This window comes from Lampris incognitus, chromosome 17 (assembly GCF_029633865.1).
Source record: "Lampris incognitus isolate fLamInc1 chromosome 17, fLamInc1.hap2, whole genome shotgun sequence".
In the NCBI taxonomy this organism is placed as follows: domain Eukaryota; kingdom Metazoa; phylum Chordata; class Actinopteri; order Lampriformes; family Lampridae; genus Lampris; species Lampris incognitus.
This window is the reverse complement of record NC_079227.1, coordinates 32,920,423-32,935,946: the sequence shown is the minus strand read 5'-3', so window position 1 is coordinate 32,935,946 and position 15,524 is coordinate 32,920,423. Positions and strand designations below refer to the sequence as shown.

At 47.7% G+C, this 15,524-nt stretch overlaps 1 protein-coding gene across 1 annotated transcript in view; it reads left to right on the top strand.

The window, feature by feature from the left end:
• Positions 1-15,524, top strand: part of LOC130127193 (glutamate receptor ionotropic, delta-1-like) — a 613,283-nt gene that overhangs the window by 575,531 nt on the left and 22,228 nt on the right. Inside the window, exon 15 of the mRNA XM_056296763.1 lies at positions 12,615-12,810. Coding sequence (XP_056152738.1) covers positions 12,615-12,810 — 196 coding nt within the window. The remainder of the gene's footprint in view (positions 1-12,614; positions 12,811-15,524) is intronic.

The following is a 15,524-nucleotide window of genomic DNA, read 5'->3' as shown; positions in this document are numbered from 1 at the left end:
TCAACCTACCCTGTATATATATATATATATATATATATATATATATAATATATATATATATATATATATATATATATATAACAAATAAGGACAGTCAATGATGCTAATTTTAGCAGCATATCAACAGAGAAAATTGCTCACTTTTCATATTGGATGTATTCTTCAAATTAATCTGTGACATATTCCCTCATTTTTATTTATACATTTTAATATTCTCCCGGGCGGCACGGTGGCGCAGTGGTTGGTGCAGCCGCCTCACAGCAAGAAGGTCCTGGGTTCGAGCCCCGGGGTAGTCCAACCTTGGTGGGTCGTTCCGGGTCGTCCTCTGTGTGGAGTTTGCATGTTCTCCCCGTGTCTGCGTGGGTTTCCTTCGGGTGCTGGATGGATGGATGGATGGATGGAGGGAATATTCTCCCTAGACATGTTTGTCATCATACAACTGAATTAGTTAAAACAAAATGGGTGTCCCATCACAGAATGGTTTCCTAAACTTATTCAGACTACGTTTTATATGGATTAATCAGTGCTTAAGTCTGGTGTACTGGCTTATTTACAGTTGTGGGTAATTTAAACCAGCCAGCCAATAGACACCAAAAATAGTTTTAAATCAGTCATTGGTACGTATGCTCCAACAAAGAAATCCATAGAGCAAATTTGGATAACTGTTTGAGAAAAGCTTAGCGTGCTAAGCTGAGTAAGCGAACTATCTAATTAGCGTTAGCTACTTAGCTAACGTTGGGCCACATTCATATTCACATAAAAAGAGCACCTGCTAACTAACTGTTGGGCTCGCTGTCAGCATCCTTCACATTAATCTTCATTCTCTGGTGCACATTAACCACTGTCACGTTTTCATTTTTCTTCCTCCTCTTGTTCTTCTTCTTTTATTCGCTGCAAGACATTGTCGTACGTGCAGGGAGGCTTCAAAACAAACCTCCACGAGTCAGAGGCCCCAAGGAGGGGTTTGAGGGTTGAAGTCGCTGCAATTTTGAGCTGTTGCTTTCATTGCTGTGGGGTCGTCAGCCAGCCCGTGCGGGCACCCCAGATTCTTGGGGGCCCCAAGCAATTACCTTCCTTGCCTCTCCATACGTTACAACTCTGCACACGGTGCAGCCAATCTTCTACTGTTAGCTCTATAGGAGTAGTTAGGGGGTAACCGCCTTGCTCAAGGGCACTGAAGGTTCAACCAGTGGCCTTCGGCACACGAGATATTTTCTCTAATCCTTTGGCTACAGCTATTCCCACTGCTGTTTCTCCGCTCTGTGTCATGACAATGAGCCATAGCCATGCTGCCGCCCCAGAAATTGCAGGTATATGGGGTAACCTTTACCTCATTCCTGTTCAGTGCTACACAACCTGTACATCTCCTCTCAGACACTTCAGTAATGCATCTATCTATTCCATACAGGAATGCAACGATGCACGGTTCAAATTTTCTCCCCAATCGTACAATTGCCCCACGCTTCCGAGCCACCCCGGTCTCTGCTCCACCCCCTCTGTTGATTCAGGGAGGGCTGCAGACTACCCACGTGCCTCCTCCGATACATGTGGCGTCGCCAGCCGCTTCTCTTCACCTGACAGCGAGGGGTTTCGCCAGGGGGATGTAGCGCGTGGGAGGATGACGCTATTCCCCCCATCCCCCCGCCCCCGAACAGGCGACCCGGAGGTGCTAGTGGAGCGACCAGGACACATACCCACATCCGGCTTCCCACCCGCAGACACGGCCAATTGTGTCTGTAGGGACGCCCGACCAAGTAACACGAGGATTCGAACCGGCGATCCCCGTTTTGGTAGGTAACGGAATAGACTGCTACCACTTCCCGGATGCCCAGGAGGTGTACTTATAACATATTGGTTAGGTTGAGTGTTTCCAGCCAGTTCCTACCACACATTATACACCAGCCCCTTAATGTTTGTGCCGTGCCACACCGCCCCCCCCCCCCCACCGACTGTTTTATCATAACACGACCCCACAGAATCAAATCCAAGCTGACGTTTCCATCAGTCAATCCTAAGTGTGTTACCCTCCTTGAAGGTCGACTTGTTCAAAGGAAAGCGCTCGCTCCGCTCGTGTGATCCATAAATGCTGAGCACGAGACCAGGCTATTCCAGTCCTTCCATTGAACGGTGACGTGGGTCTTTCCATACGTCTTCCGAATCCGCAGAACCGCCCAAAGACTCCAGTGGTCTCAGAATGACAACCACACCCGCTTTCTGCAATTACCCTGCCAGATAAGCTGTGCTATTACACCAGCGTAATACCCTCGTAGGCAACAGAATGGGAGCCGCGGCTGTTTGGCGGGGCATTAGAAGAAGCGTCAATGTGGCTAAACGAGAGCGAGCTAGACTCGCGGGCGGCATCGAATTGACTACAACCGTTTTACTCTGAAGAGCCTGCAAGCACCCTCCGTGTTCACACCGGGGCTATTATCAAGCCAACTGTTGAGCTATTACACTGCAGTTATCTTTTATGTGACGGGTCAGGTATTTAACAAGGTGGAGGAAAGACTTCATCAGGTACACATAAATGTATAGTGTGGGGGTAAAACCTATGACCCTACATCTTATACGCTGGTCCAAAGTCGGGGTGACCGCTAAAACCACTGACTCTATCAGCCTACAACTAAGTTTTATTATCATACTGTTGTTGTGACCTTCCAATCCATCCATCCATCCATTATCCAAGCCGCTTATCCCAACCGGGGTCTTGGGATGCTGGAGCCTGTCCCAGCAGCCACTGGGCAGCAGGCGGGGAGACACCCTGGACAGACCGCCAGACCATCACATGGCCCACACATTCACAGATAGGGACAATTCAGTACGGCCGAGTCACCTGACCTACATGTCTGGACTGTGGGAGGAAACCGGAGCCCCCGGAGGAAACCCACGCAGACACGGGGAGAACATGCAAACTCCACACAGAGTTGTTGTGACATTATTCCTTAAAAGAATAGAGAATGGGTTTGCTGGGGGTTTTTGGAACAAGAAATTTAGGTAAATTCGGGGAATGTGGAAACGCCGTCGTTCGGTTGTGACGCCTGACGGGGCTGCGTTGCTGCAGATGCCTCGTCATTTAATGCAACACATTTGTGTTTGAGAGAGGTGAACTTATATTGTAGCGAATTCGGGGGACGACGCAACCACAGAAACTGCCGCGGCCGGGAAGCGAACCCGTATCGCCCGCACCGCAGGAGGCATCGCTAACCGCTAGACTACAGGGTCAGACCCGCGTGCCAGCGGCCAGCGTGTCTACTTATCCATGCACGTTACAGTATTTTGAGAAATTAAAACGTGTTTGAAAAAGGCACTCACAATCTGCTCAAAAACTCACAGAAGGGGCGTCCGGGCAGTGTAGCGGTCTATTCCGTTGCCTACCAACACGGGGATCGCCGGTTTGAATCCCCGTGTTACCTCCAGCTTGGTCGGGCATCCCTAGAAACACAACTGTCCATGTCTGCGGCTGCGAAGCCGGATGTGGGTATGTGTCCTGGTCGCTGCAGTAGCGCCTCCTCCGGTCAGTTGGGGCATCTTTTCGGGGAGGAAGGGGACCTGGAGGGGAATGGCGTGATCCTCCCATGCGCTACGTCCCCCTGGTGAAACTGCTCACTGTCAGGTGAAAAGAAGCAGCTGGTGACTCCACGTGACTCGGAGGAGGCTTGTGGTAGTCTGCAGCCCTCCCCGGATCAGCAGAGGGGGTGGAGCAGCGACCGGGGTGGCTCGGGAAGAGCGGGGTAATTGGTTGGGTATAACTGGGGAGAAAAAGGGGGAAAATTCCAAAAAACAAATAAATAATAATAATAATATTTTCTCACAGAAGCCCATTGAAGTTTCAATACATTATAACAACTGAAGGTGAATCCTGCCTAAATTCAAGATTCCTGTATGTTCAGTTGTTGCTGTGCAGCCCAGTTTGGTCAATATGTGTGAACATAAAGCACTGATAAAACGGCTTGCTAAAGAACTAAGACCCAAACACAGAGTAGCTGAACTGGTCCACGAAGAGGGAGTATGTGTTGTTATGAGGGGTAGGGGGCTACATCAAACCTGATAATGTTGCTAAAGAAGGAATCTCATCATAGAAACTCAGTTGAATGTCGTGTGGGTTCAGTGAAACTGTTACCAGTTCACGGTCTTAAACCAAGGCCCTTTCAGGACCAAAGCAGACATGCGTCTCTTGGTCTCTCAGATGAAAGCATTAATGAAACACTGTTGCTTTTGAATGAATCGAAACAACTAATTGCTCAATAATACAGGTAAGGAGATCAAAGGAGGCGGAATCAGTTCATCTGGATACAATGTGTATTGACAGTGTAGTTCTGTCAGTATACATTGTATCCAGATGGACTGATTCAACCTTCTTTGATGAAATAAGAGAACGCTCTTATCCTCCCGTATAACATTGAATAAGTGATCCTTCTGGCGGTACACTTTCAATGGCGGCTGGGGAACGTTTGGAAAATTGACATTTTAAATACATGAAGCTCAGAAAATTGATGCGGTGACGGCAACGTTCTGATGCTGCACTTTTGAAGAAAGCTATTTTAAACGTCTATTATTGGGTCTCGGGCATTTGACAGATGAAGCATACAGTGCACAGGCAAATGCTTTGACAGCCGTTTTGTATATACACAAAACTAGACGTGCACATCTACAGACAGAAGTGGACTTCTCCAGCTCAACCTAAACAGCATTTGTAAAGCAAGACATGCACCAATGGTCCACCCCCTCTGCCAATCCGGGGAGGGCTGCAGACTACCACACGCCTCCTCCCATACATGTGGAGTCGCCAGCCGCTTCTGTTCACCTGACAGTGAGGAGTTTCACCAGGGGGACGTAGCACATGGGAGGATCACGCTATTCCCCCCTGTCCCCCCCCCCCAAACAGGCGCCCCGACCGACCAGAGGAGGCGCTAGTGCAGCGACCAGGGCACATACCCACATCCGGCCTCCCACCCTCAGACACGTCTGTAGGGATGCCCGACCAAGCCGGAGGTAACACGGGGATTCGAACTGGCGATCCCGTCTGTGAGCACAGCTCCTCTTCTTCTGTGGTAGTCTTGTGAGTTGGGGGTTGTAAATAAATGCGCTTACCTTGTTGCAAGGCTGTGATGAGGAAAAAAACCAACTTTGGATGTCTGAAACAGGCGACGTACGAGTTGTTGCGGAAATTCAAGAACTCTCACGGTGTTGCTTTAAGCCAGCGGTGTCAAACTCCAGGCCTCGAGGGCCGCAGTTTCTGCAGGTATTTGTTGCAACCGTGCACTAAACCACCTGATTTAACTAATTAGCTCACCTCCTGGATCGAGGAGGGGAAAGGAACTAGTTTAATCCGGTGGCGTAGTGCACGGTTGCAACCAATACCTGCAGACGCTGCGGCCCTCGAGGCCCGGAGTCTGACACCCCTGATTTAAGCTGACGGGCGGCTCGAGAGGCGGCTTTTATCGAGCCGGTCTACGTGATGGAAAGACCAGGCGGTCCTCACATCCGGTACCCTATAAACCCAGGAGAAATGCTTCACAACAGCTGCCATTTCAGCGTCCCCCCACAAACCCCCTGAGCCCGGGAGGCTTTTACGAGGACGCCTGCTGGAGTGGCGGCGTGGTGATCAAATGGCCGGGGAATTGTCACATGCCCCCGAGGAAGGCGATACCCCCCCCCCCCACTGTGCCTGTTCTCTGCATCGTCCTGGACAAGATAAATGAAGAGGTAACGTGGAGCGGCTGCAGGTGGGAGCTGTGAAATAGGTGCGTTCAAGTGTTGACAGCCAGGCGGTGTCCCCCGTTACAGTCGCCACTCGTCTAAGCCTCCCGCCACAGACGGTCTGTCTCTCTGATAATCACACACACACACACACACACACACACGGTCAGCTCAACTGGTGGACAGCACGACATGTACCATTAACATCTGCAGGACAAACAAATTCATGGACAGGCTTTGAATTTTCTCGGGGGCGCACGATGATTTTTTAATGCAGCATGAGCAGACGGGGTGTTGCTGATGCTGGCTTTTACCCGGGACGTGTTTACTTCTGCCCACAGTAAATAAGCAGAGTATTGATCTGTGAGTGATCCTCTCCACGACCCTGCAGCTGGTACAGTGTTGAGGATCTGGAGCCGCGTGCTCTTCTATTACTTTTCCGCCCATCCGTCCATCCGTCACCTACCCAAACCGTTTATCTCAGGGTGGCAGGGATGCTGCAGCCTATCCCAGCAGTCGTTGGGTGGCAGGCGGGGAGACACCCTGGACAGGCTGCCGGGCCATCACAGGGCCCACACACACACACACACACACACACATTCACATGTGGGAGGGGAGCCCAATTAGACATGGTTCATGTGAACTCAATTTGACCTACACCACTTGAAAATAAATAAATAAATAAATAAATAAATAAAACAGGACACCATCTGCTGCTTTAATGCATCATGTCTTAACCCATCATTACTGAATCATGGCTGGCATCATTTGGCATGGAGGCATTTGCATCCTAAAAACCGGTATAGGTCCCTCTGCGGCATATGCTTGTTTCCCTGCACAGTTGAGTTGTTAGCCACTCTTTCCAGTCTCACATTCGTTTCTAGAGAGAGATGGGAAATCTGTCACATTTAGAAGTGAATACTGCTCGGTCTGCGGACTCCTTCACAGCCATAGCCATTGGAAGTGCCTGTCCTCTCTGCTTCATTACACTTGAGATGCCCATCCTGCAGAACCAGCCTATATGATTGGACACATGGGGTGGGGAGACCATGCTGGAGGTAGAAGTTAGTTAAGACATACTTGTCCATGGTAGAAAGTAAATCAGCCACATATAGATGTACTGTTGGTTCGGTCGGTAATACGTGTATGGATTTGGAAGTGAAATGGCTGCCCGGTTCAATCCCTGGTCTAAAAATTGTCTGGCAAGATGAGGGGTCGAGTGAGTGCACTCGTACATATTTTTAGGGATTCTCGAACAAAAATTAGCTGGACTAGTCAGCCAGCTCGTGGTAATGGACAGGCGGGAAAACCTGGTGCAAAAGACCAGCCCTGCCAGCGGAGGCAAAGCAGATAGTGGAACGAGGAGTGAGCTCAACTCCATTGCAGTTAACAGTTTGTACATCCTCCACAATTGACTGCTCCAGCTGCAGAACACCGTCAGTTCCCGACTCGTTCATATTAGGTGCAGTGCAGAGCACACACAGGGCTCTTTAAACCAAAGGCCATTAGGCTGAACTGCCTAAACCACGCTGAACATTCACCTGAACGTTCATAAAAAGGTGAAAGGAAAGAACGACATAGTAGTTACGTGGTTCTACATTAAATGTGTTGTCTCACTTTTCTTTACATTATGATATATAGTATGTACACCTTTACATTTACATTATGCTCTATACTGAATGATTAGTAGTATCTATAATCCCACATATTGCACACATGTTGCTGTCACTTTTCATTTATGAGATTTGCTGCATACATATTTCTCACTACCATTTGCCTCTCTTAATTCTTGTTTCGTTCTGAATTATTTCGATACTTTCCCCTTTTTTGCAACAGCTTGGTTTCCAAGGGTCACTTTGAATGCATCTCATCTCATCTTATGTATCCCTCATCTCATCTCATTTTATTTCTCATCTCATGTTATTCCTCATCTCATATCATGTTATTCCTCATCTCATCTCACCTCATCGTATTCTTCATCTCATCTTATTCCTCGTCTCACCTCACCTCATCTCATCTTATTCCTCATCTTATCTTATCTCATCTCATCTCATTACTCACCTCATTGTATTCCTCATTTCATCTCATCTCACCTCATCTTATTCCTCATCTCATTCCTCATCTTATCTCATATCATCTCATTCCTCATCTCATCTCACCTCATCTTATTCCTCATCTCATCTCATTCCTCATCTTATCTCATCTCATATTATTCCTCATCTCATCTCACCTCATCGTATTCCTCATTTCATCTCATCTCACCTCATCTTATTCCTCATCTCATCTCATCTTATTCCTCATCTCATCTCACCTCATCGTATTCCTCATTTCATTTCATCTCACCTCATCTTATTCTTCATCTCATCTCATCTCATCTTATTCCTCATCTCATCTCACCTCATCGTATTCCTCATTTCATTTCATCTCACCTCATCTTATTCCTCATCTCATCTCATCTCATCTTATTCCTCATCTCATCTCATCTTATTCCTCATCTCACCTCATCGTATTCCTCATTTCATTTCATCTCATGGTAACTTTTCTAAACCTAGAGCAAGTCCAATATGCTCTAGAGATGGATACACATACATGCAACAACATACAAATAAAATCACATTTGGGCGGGGTGGGGGTTGAATTAGTCTCGTCTAAGTCTCTGTTCTACACAGAGATGCCTCTCCTCCAACAGCCGGGCTTCAGTTACCAGGTAACGAGGCAAATACCACGGTGCTGTCGTCGGTAATGAATAGTTTAATTAACTTTGCCTCTGCATCCGAACACAGTTAACAGCACAACAAAGCGTTATGTGTTATGTTCAATAGTCAGCTCAGTCAGGATTCGAGAAAGGTGCTTTTATTTCATGTCTGTGGGTTGTGAATATGAGTATAAAAAGTACCAAATTACAGTCAAAGAAAGCTGGATCAGCTCATCTGGGCACAATGTTTATTGTCAGAAACGTTTCATCACTCATCTAAAAGAGGTCACTCAGATGAGTGGGTCACTTAGGTCATATATGTATAAAGACATATATAGAACGACACACAGACTATATTTCTCTATAAATGTATAGTGAGGTTTTTTTTTTCCTAGTGCTTTTTAATCATGAGTGAAAGGTTCACATTTTTCTCCCTCATCTTTAATTTTAATTATTTCCAAATCGATGCTCTGTCTGCTGTTTGTTTTCATCTTGTCGATATTACTTCATTAAAAATCTCCTACTGTTTCTTTCCCACAGATATCCTAACTCCTGCTTTCAAGACATAATCACTCGTGTTTGTCTAATTGATTAGAAAGTACTTGTCAACTTTTTTTTTTTTTTTAATTATCGACACGGCTCCTACGCAGGCCACTGGCAGTGACGTAAAAATGAAGACGCTACACTCACACCTCCCCAAAACGTTTGAACGGCACAGAAACAGAAACATGTTGTTCTGTTCGGACACACCATCTCAGAGTGTGACCCCACAGTACTGCAGCGGACACACACACACACACACACACACACACACACACACACACACACACACACACACACACACACACACACACACACACACACGCGCGCGCGCACACAAGAAAGACATAATGGTGCAGTACTTTCATGGCCGCAAACCAAAATTTGGTGAATAGAATAGAATAGAATAGAATAGAGGGCGACACGGTGGCGCAGTGGTTAGCGCGGTCGCCTCACAGCAAGAAGGTTCTGGGTTCGAGCTCCAGGGTAGTCCCAGCTTGGGGGTCGTCCCGGGTCGTCCTCTGTGTGGGGTTTGCATGTTCTCCCCGTGTCTGTGTGGGGAAAGGACCTGGGACGGCCCGGGGTTCGAACCCAGGACCTTCTTGCTGTGAGGCGACAGTGCTGCCCCCTGGGCCACCGTGAAGCAGGAAGGTGCACATACTAGTATACCAGTATTTTCTCCCTCTTGCTCTGGTTCCGACGTACATCGACGCCTCTACTAACCAACGACGGAAAATCAGCGGAAAATTTGACCATATGGCACTGGAAGGCTGAAAGTGACATGTGTCAATCATCTTCGGGTCCGGAAGGCATCGGCAGCGTGCATGATTGGAAAGACTGAGTGAGGCACTGCCTCGTGAGCGGTGCTAAAAACGGGTCATAATCTGCAGCTTATACAGTCAACCCCAGAGGAGCCTGTGTTGCGTTATGCTAGCTGCCGAGACAGACACGTGTCCCCTTCTGTTTGTTCTTAAGCAGCAAGGGGAACTTTTCTGTGGCTTCTCCGGTGAAACAAGTGTGGTGGGCACACTTTGACATAAAGATAACCTGTGTGATGTGTATGCTAAGGGGGGCAGCACGGTGGCGCGAGCCTCTCACGGCAAGGAGGTCGAGTCAAGTCAATTTTATTTGCGTAGCCCAATGTCACAAATTACAAATTTGCCTCGGTGGGCTTGACAGCAGCACAACACCCTGTCCGTAGACCCTCTCATCGGATAAGGAGCAACTCCCTAAAAAAAAAAAAACCTCTAACAGGGAGAAAAAACAGGGAGAACCCTCAGGGGGAGCAACAGAGGAGGGAGCTCTCTCCCAAGATGCACAGCGTGCAGCACAACATTGAAAGAAGATTACAGAATTATAATGGATAACGTATGAAGAATATGAATATGATGGAAGAAGACTATGAAGAAGGTCCCGGGTTCGAGCCCAGGGGTAGTGTGTGTGTGTGTGTGTGGGGGGGCCCTGTGATGGCCTCGCGGCCTGTCCAGAGTGTCTCCCCGCCTGCCGCCCAATGACTGCTGGGATAGGCTGCAGCATCCCCGCGACCCTGAGAGCAGGACGAGCGGCTCGGCTAATGGACGGATGTGTGTTAAGTTTTGAAGCATCGCTTCATCAGTTCCGTTATTGACACGTCATCGAACGTGTTTTGCTTGTGGCCCTTCTTAAAGTGCGCAGACACGACTCTCTAAAATGGCAAGTAAATACAGTCCTACGCGTGGCGGGGAGCACGAGGATCGGCTGTCATCAGCTTCCTCTGTAAAGAAGCACATTAAAGGACACAGCTCTCTCGGCATCGCTCTCCCCTCGTCTTCTCGCGCACGCAAATATCCCTGCAGAAAAGAGTGCAACCGGTTCAGAGAGATATACTACGCATTATGATGACACCCGCGTGTCATTCCAGTCATTTGGACACGTTCAAAAAAACTCCATGAAAAGTGGCAAGTGAATCATGAGGCGGCTTGAGGAAACCAGCCAGCACCGGCAGACTTGCTCGTGCAAAGCTCGACGGCATATTCATCATCCTTGCTGAACTGAGCAGACTTGCCTCTGAACTCATAGAACTGAGTTTGGCTTTTTTAGTCATTTATTTATGCCCCCCTTTTTCTCCCCAATTACCCCGCTCTTCCGAGCCGTCGCGGTCGCTGCTCCGCCCCCCTCTGCTGATCCGGGGAGGGCTGCAGACTACCCCACGCCTCCTCCCATACATGTGGAGTCGCCAGCCGCTTCTTTTCACCTGACAGTGAGGAGTTTCACCAGGGGGACGTAGTGCGTGGGAGGATCACGCTAATCCCTCCCACTCTTACGAACAGGCGCCCTGACTGACCAGAGGAGGCGCTAGTGCAGCGACCAGGACACATACCCACATCCGGCTTCCCGCCCACTTGTGTTTGTAGGAACGCCTGACCAAGCCGGAGGTAACACGGGGATTCGAACCACCGATCCCCGCGTTGGTAGACAACGGAATAGACCGCCACGCCACACGGACGCCCAGAGATTAGCTTTTTAATTAGCTTTAGACTCCATCTGGTCTTCTGTTGTGTGTTTGTGTTTCGCAGCACGCACTTATAAATACGTCGTCCTCTACAGCCACATTACCAAGGCATTATCAGGAGGTTTTGACCACCAAGTCAATCTTCAAATCCAGTCGAAAAATTAAGTCTGGGCAAACATTGTCCTCCCCGCACGTCCTCTGGAAAAGGAGAGTTCCCGCAGGTTACAGGAAATCGGATTTCCAAGGCAAATAGCTTCATCTGTCATCTGGGTGATACGGTGGAAATGCTTGACTCAGCACCGTTCTCTGTGTTTACACTCGGCCCTCGACTGTTGCGGTGCGGTGTCATTTCTTGGCTCTATTTACACGGGAGATTGTGTTATACTTGATTAGAATTACAATGACTTGAAATGGAGTTAGATAGCGGAGTATTATAGAGTTATGAAGCTGAATCAACATCAGCGGAACTATTAGATTTATATTGGGCCCAAACCCACGACGGTACGACAGCAGTATGGTTGGTCCAGTGCACAAGTGTATTACGAGACTGTCAGGCCATCAGACGCACGTGCGCTCAGAGGCGTGAGGGGGCTGATATGCTGAAGCACGGGGACGTGGTTCCCCAAAGGAGGAGGGTTAGCGTAACAACCACAGATAAGTAGACTCGCTAGCCCTTGGCTAACCGGTGGGACCCTTTAGTCCACTGGTTAACGTTGTTGCCCGTGGTGCAGGAGACCTGGGTTCACGTCCCGGCTGCCCCCCTGAATTCGCCACAACAGCAAGATATATCATCCTATTGCATTTGTACACTGTTTGGTTTAGTTCAGGTATACTAGAAGTATGCACTAAGTATGATACCTAAACTTATTTGACACTGGGACCCTTCATAAGGGTGCAGAAAGGGGTGGCAACATGAGTTTGTGACACACAGATGCACCTGTTCAGTATTCTAATGTAATAGGATTTGTATTTCCGCGCTGACACAATCTCTAGTGTAAATACCGCCTAGGACACTGCACCGTAACAGTATCGGGCCCAGTTTGAACACAGAATGGTGCTTATTCAAAAATGTGATTTGACAGGAATTTGTGTTTGTACAGCCTATTCCCTGCACAAATCACCGCACTGTGTTTCATCGGTATTATTCCGGCTCAATAACCCCATTCCTTTCTGTGTTGGGCATTGCAGCTCATTCCAGGACCTGTCCCGGCAGATCGAGGTAGACTACGGCACGGTGAGGGACTCTGCCGTCTACGACTACTTCAGAAACAAAGGCACCAACCCCCTGGAGCAAGACAGCACGTACGCCGAACTCTGGAGGACCATCAGCAAAAACGATGGCCAAGACTACTCTGTCTCAAGCCCCTCTGAGGGCATACGCAAGGTAGGAGGACGTGGCAGGAGCGTGCGTGTGTCCATGCAATTGTCCACCATTCACCGTGAACATGTGTAACTGACACTTATCCTGGGCATCTTAACATGAACGCAACAATAAAATATACTCAATATCTATCAACCAGTGATTTTAAAGGGTGCAGGGATTTGAATTCGAGTCACTGGGTCATGCCAGGTTTAACAGAGAAGATAGGCAGGTGTAGCACACTTGATCAAACGATCTCCTAGGCAAGGATATCGTTACTTTTGCTTTTTTTATCAGGAATCAGGAACACTTTCTTTGTCAAAGAAGGTTTAATCAGTTCTTGGACACAACGTTTATTGAGATAGCCTTCATTGCTCAGCTAAGCGACATCTTCAGTCTAAACTGACTCCCCACCCCTTATAAACAATACAGTACAATACAGTGCCTAACGACCGAAACCAACGACCGGTTTCATGATCAAATATGGGTTTGTCCATTAACTAGAGTTTTGATGACCATGTGTACTATTCACATGCTTGATAGGGAGGAACGATGGTTTAAACGGGGAGTCAAAAAGGCCATCTATGTGAAGAGGTAACGACCATCCCTGAACCGAGGAGGGGCCTAAGAGTGCATATGTCACCATCTTACAATGCTGTGATTGCAAACATTACTGGATATTAATGTTTTGGCATAATCAGTTGGAGCTGTTGCCGTTTGAATAGTAAACAAATGCAGCCTACCTGGTCCCACACTGACTGACTGTTCATCCAAAATCATGCCATCTTGTGCTGTCTCATGTGTCATCTTGTGCCGTGCCATGTCTCATCTCGTTCTGTGTCATGTCTCATCTTCGTGCTGTGTCATGTCTCATCTCATGCTGTCTCATATTGTGATGTCTCATGTCACATCTCATGCTGTCTCATATCTCATCTTGTGCTGTCTCATGTCACATTTCATGCTGTCTCATGTTTCATCTTGTGCTGTCTCATCTCATGCTGTCTCGTCTCATCTCATGCCGTCTCATGTCTCATCTCGTGCTGTCTCATATCTCATCTTGTGCTGTGTCAAGTCTCATCTCATGCTGTCTCATGTCTCATCTCATGCTGTCTCATGTTTCATCTTGTGCTGTCTCATATCTCATGTTGTGCTATCTCATGTCTCATCTCATGCTGTCTCGTCCCATCTCATGCTGTCTCATGTCTCTTCTCATGCTGTCTCATGTCTCATCTTGTGTTGTCTCACCTCATGCTGTCTCATATCTCATCATGCTGTCTCTTCTCGTGCTGTCTCATGTCTCATCCCGTGCTTTGTCATATCTTATCTCATGCTGTCTCATGTCTCATCTCGTGCTGTCTCTTGAGCTGCTGATCCATCAGAATCTAGTAGCAGAGCGAGGACTTCTTGTGGATACATTCATTTCGTTGTAGCCACAATGAAGTCTTATCCAACAAGTTGTTTACTCCCATGTGCGGCCCCTTCTTATCTTAGGTGAGTGCATAGTAATTTCACCCACAATTATACTTTCCCAGAAACAAACTGGATCATCATCATCACACTGTTGTTCTCGGGGCATATCAGTTATAATGTGTATGGATTTAGTTTCAATGGCGGGCGATTTAGACCGTTGGCACTTACAGTTAGAATGAGGAGGCCATTCAGCTCTTCAATAGTGCGATGAAGGAAGAGAGCAGATGCATTCACACTTGAGTACCAGCGCAAGTACAGCGGGTACCTCCTTGGGAGCAGCTCCAGGCAGAATGATGAGTGATGAAACAAAGCAGTTTGCTTAAGTTTGCCACGAAAAAGCATTGTGGGGAGCAGGAGGGCGAATTCAGCTCAAGTTCACCACAGTCATCATTCTCAACAGACACCTACTCCTGCTCCAGTTTCTCCTCAAGTGCCAAGTAGTGACGACACCTACTACATGGCTGCTACCTCAGCCCTTTCCCCGTCAGCGGCTGTACTGTCGAAAGACTTTTCAACTGTCGGTCGGATAAAAACTGGTATCAGGGCATCAGTGATGACATACAGACTGAACACTTTGTCCTTGCTCTCCTTTGAAAGAGAACCGACTGACTTGTTGTACTATAATGAAATAATTTCAGCGTTCAACTCCAAGCCCCATTGCCTTCTGTTGCAGTCATCAAAAGAAAGCTAATTTACATTTCCGGACTGATGTTGCTGCGTCTGCAGTGTGTGTGTGTGTGGGGGGGGGGGGCATGCCAGGCTATGCGATGCTGTTAATGTGCATCTTGGAGCCTGTAACATTACCTCTGATGATGTATAAGGCTTGTGTGATTAAGCTGTGGTGCATTCAGGCCAGTATAGCTGTAATGGCCTGTTTTGGCTAACATATGCATTTCAGGACCTATTAAGTGTGATTGGTCTTGGATGGGCTAAGCCCACCTGATTTTCTCTGAGCCCACCCACACTGGGATTTCTGCCTACGCTGTTGGTGTACAGTTATGCAGTTATGATGATCATTTTATTCGTATTCACTGGGATCAGCAGCATGCAGTTGTTTGTTCATACTCATCAGTTTATTCATCAGGATCAGGTTGTTACTGGAAGAGTTATGTGCTCTGAATGCAGGGATGAAAATATGTATTTTATGTTAATAGAAAAGTTCATGATGACATGGTGTATGTAGTATGTTTACCAGTCCATTTTTGAGAACTAATTATACTTGGGCGGCACTGTGGTGCAGTGGTTAGCGTGGTCGCCTCACAGCAAGA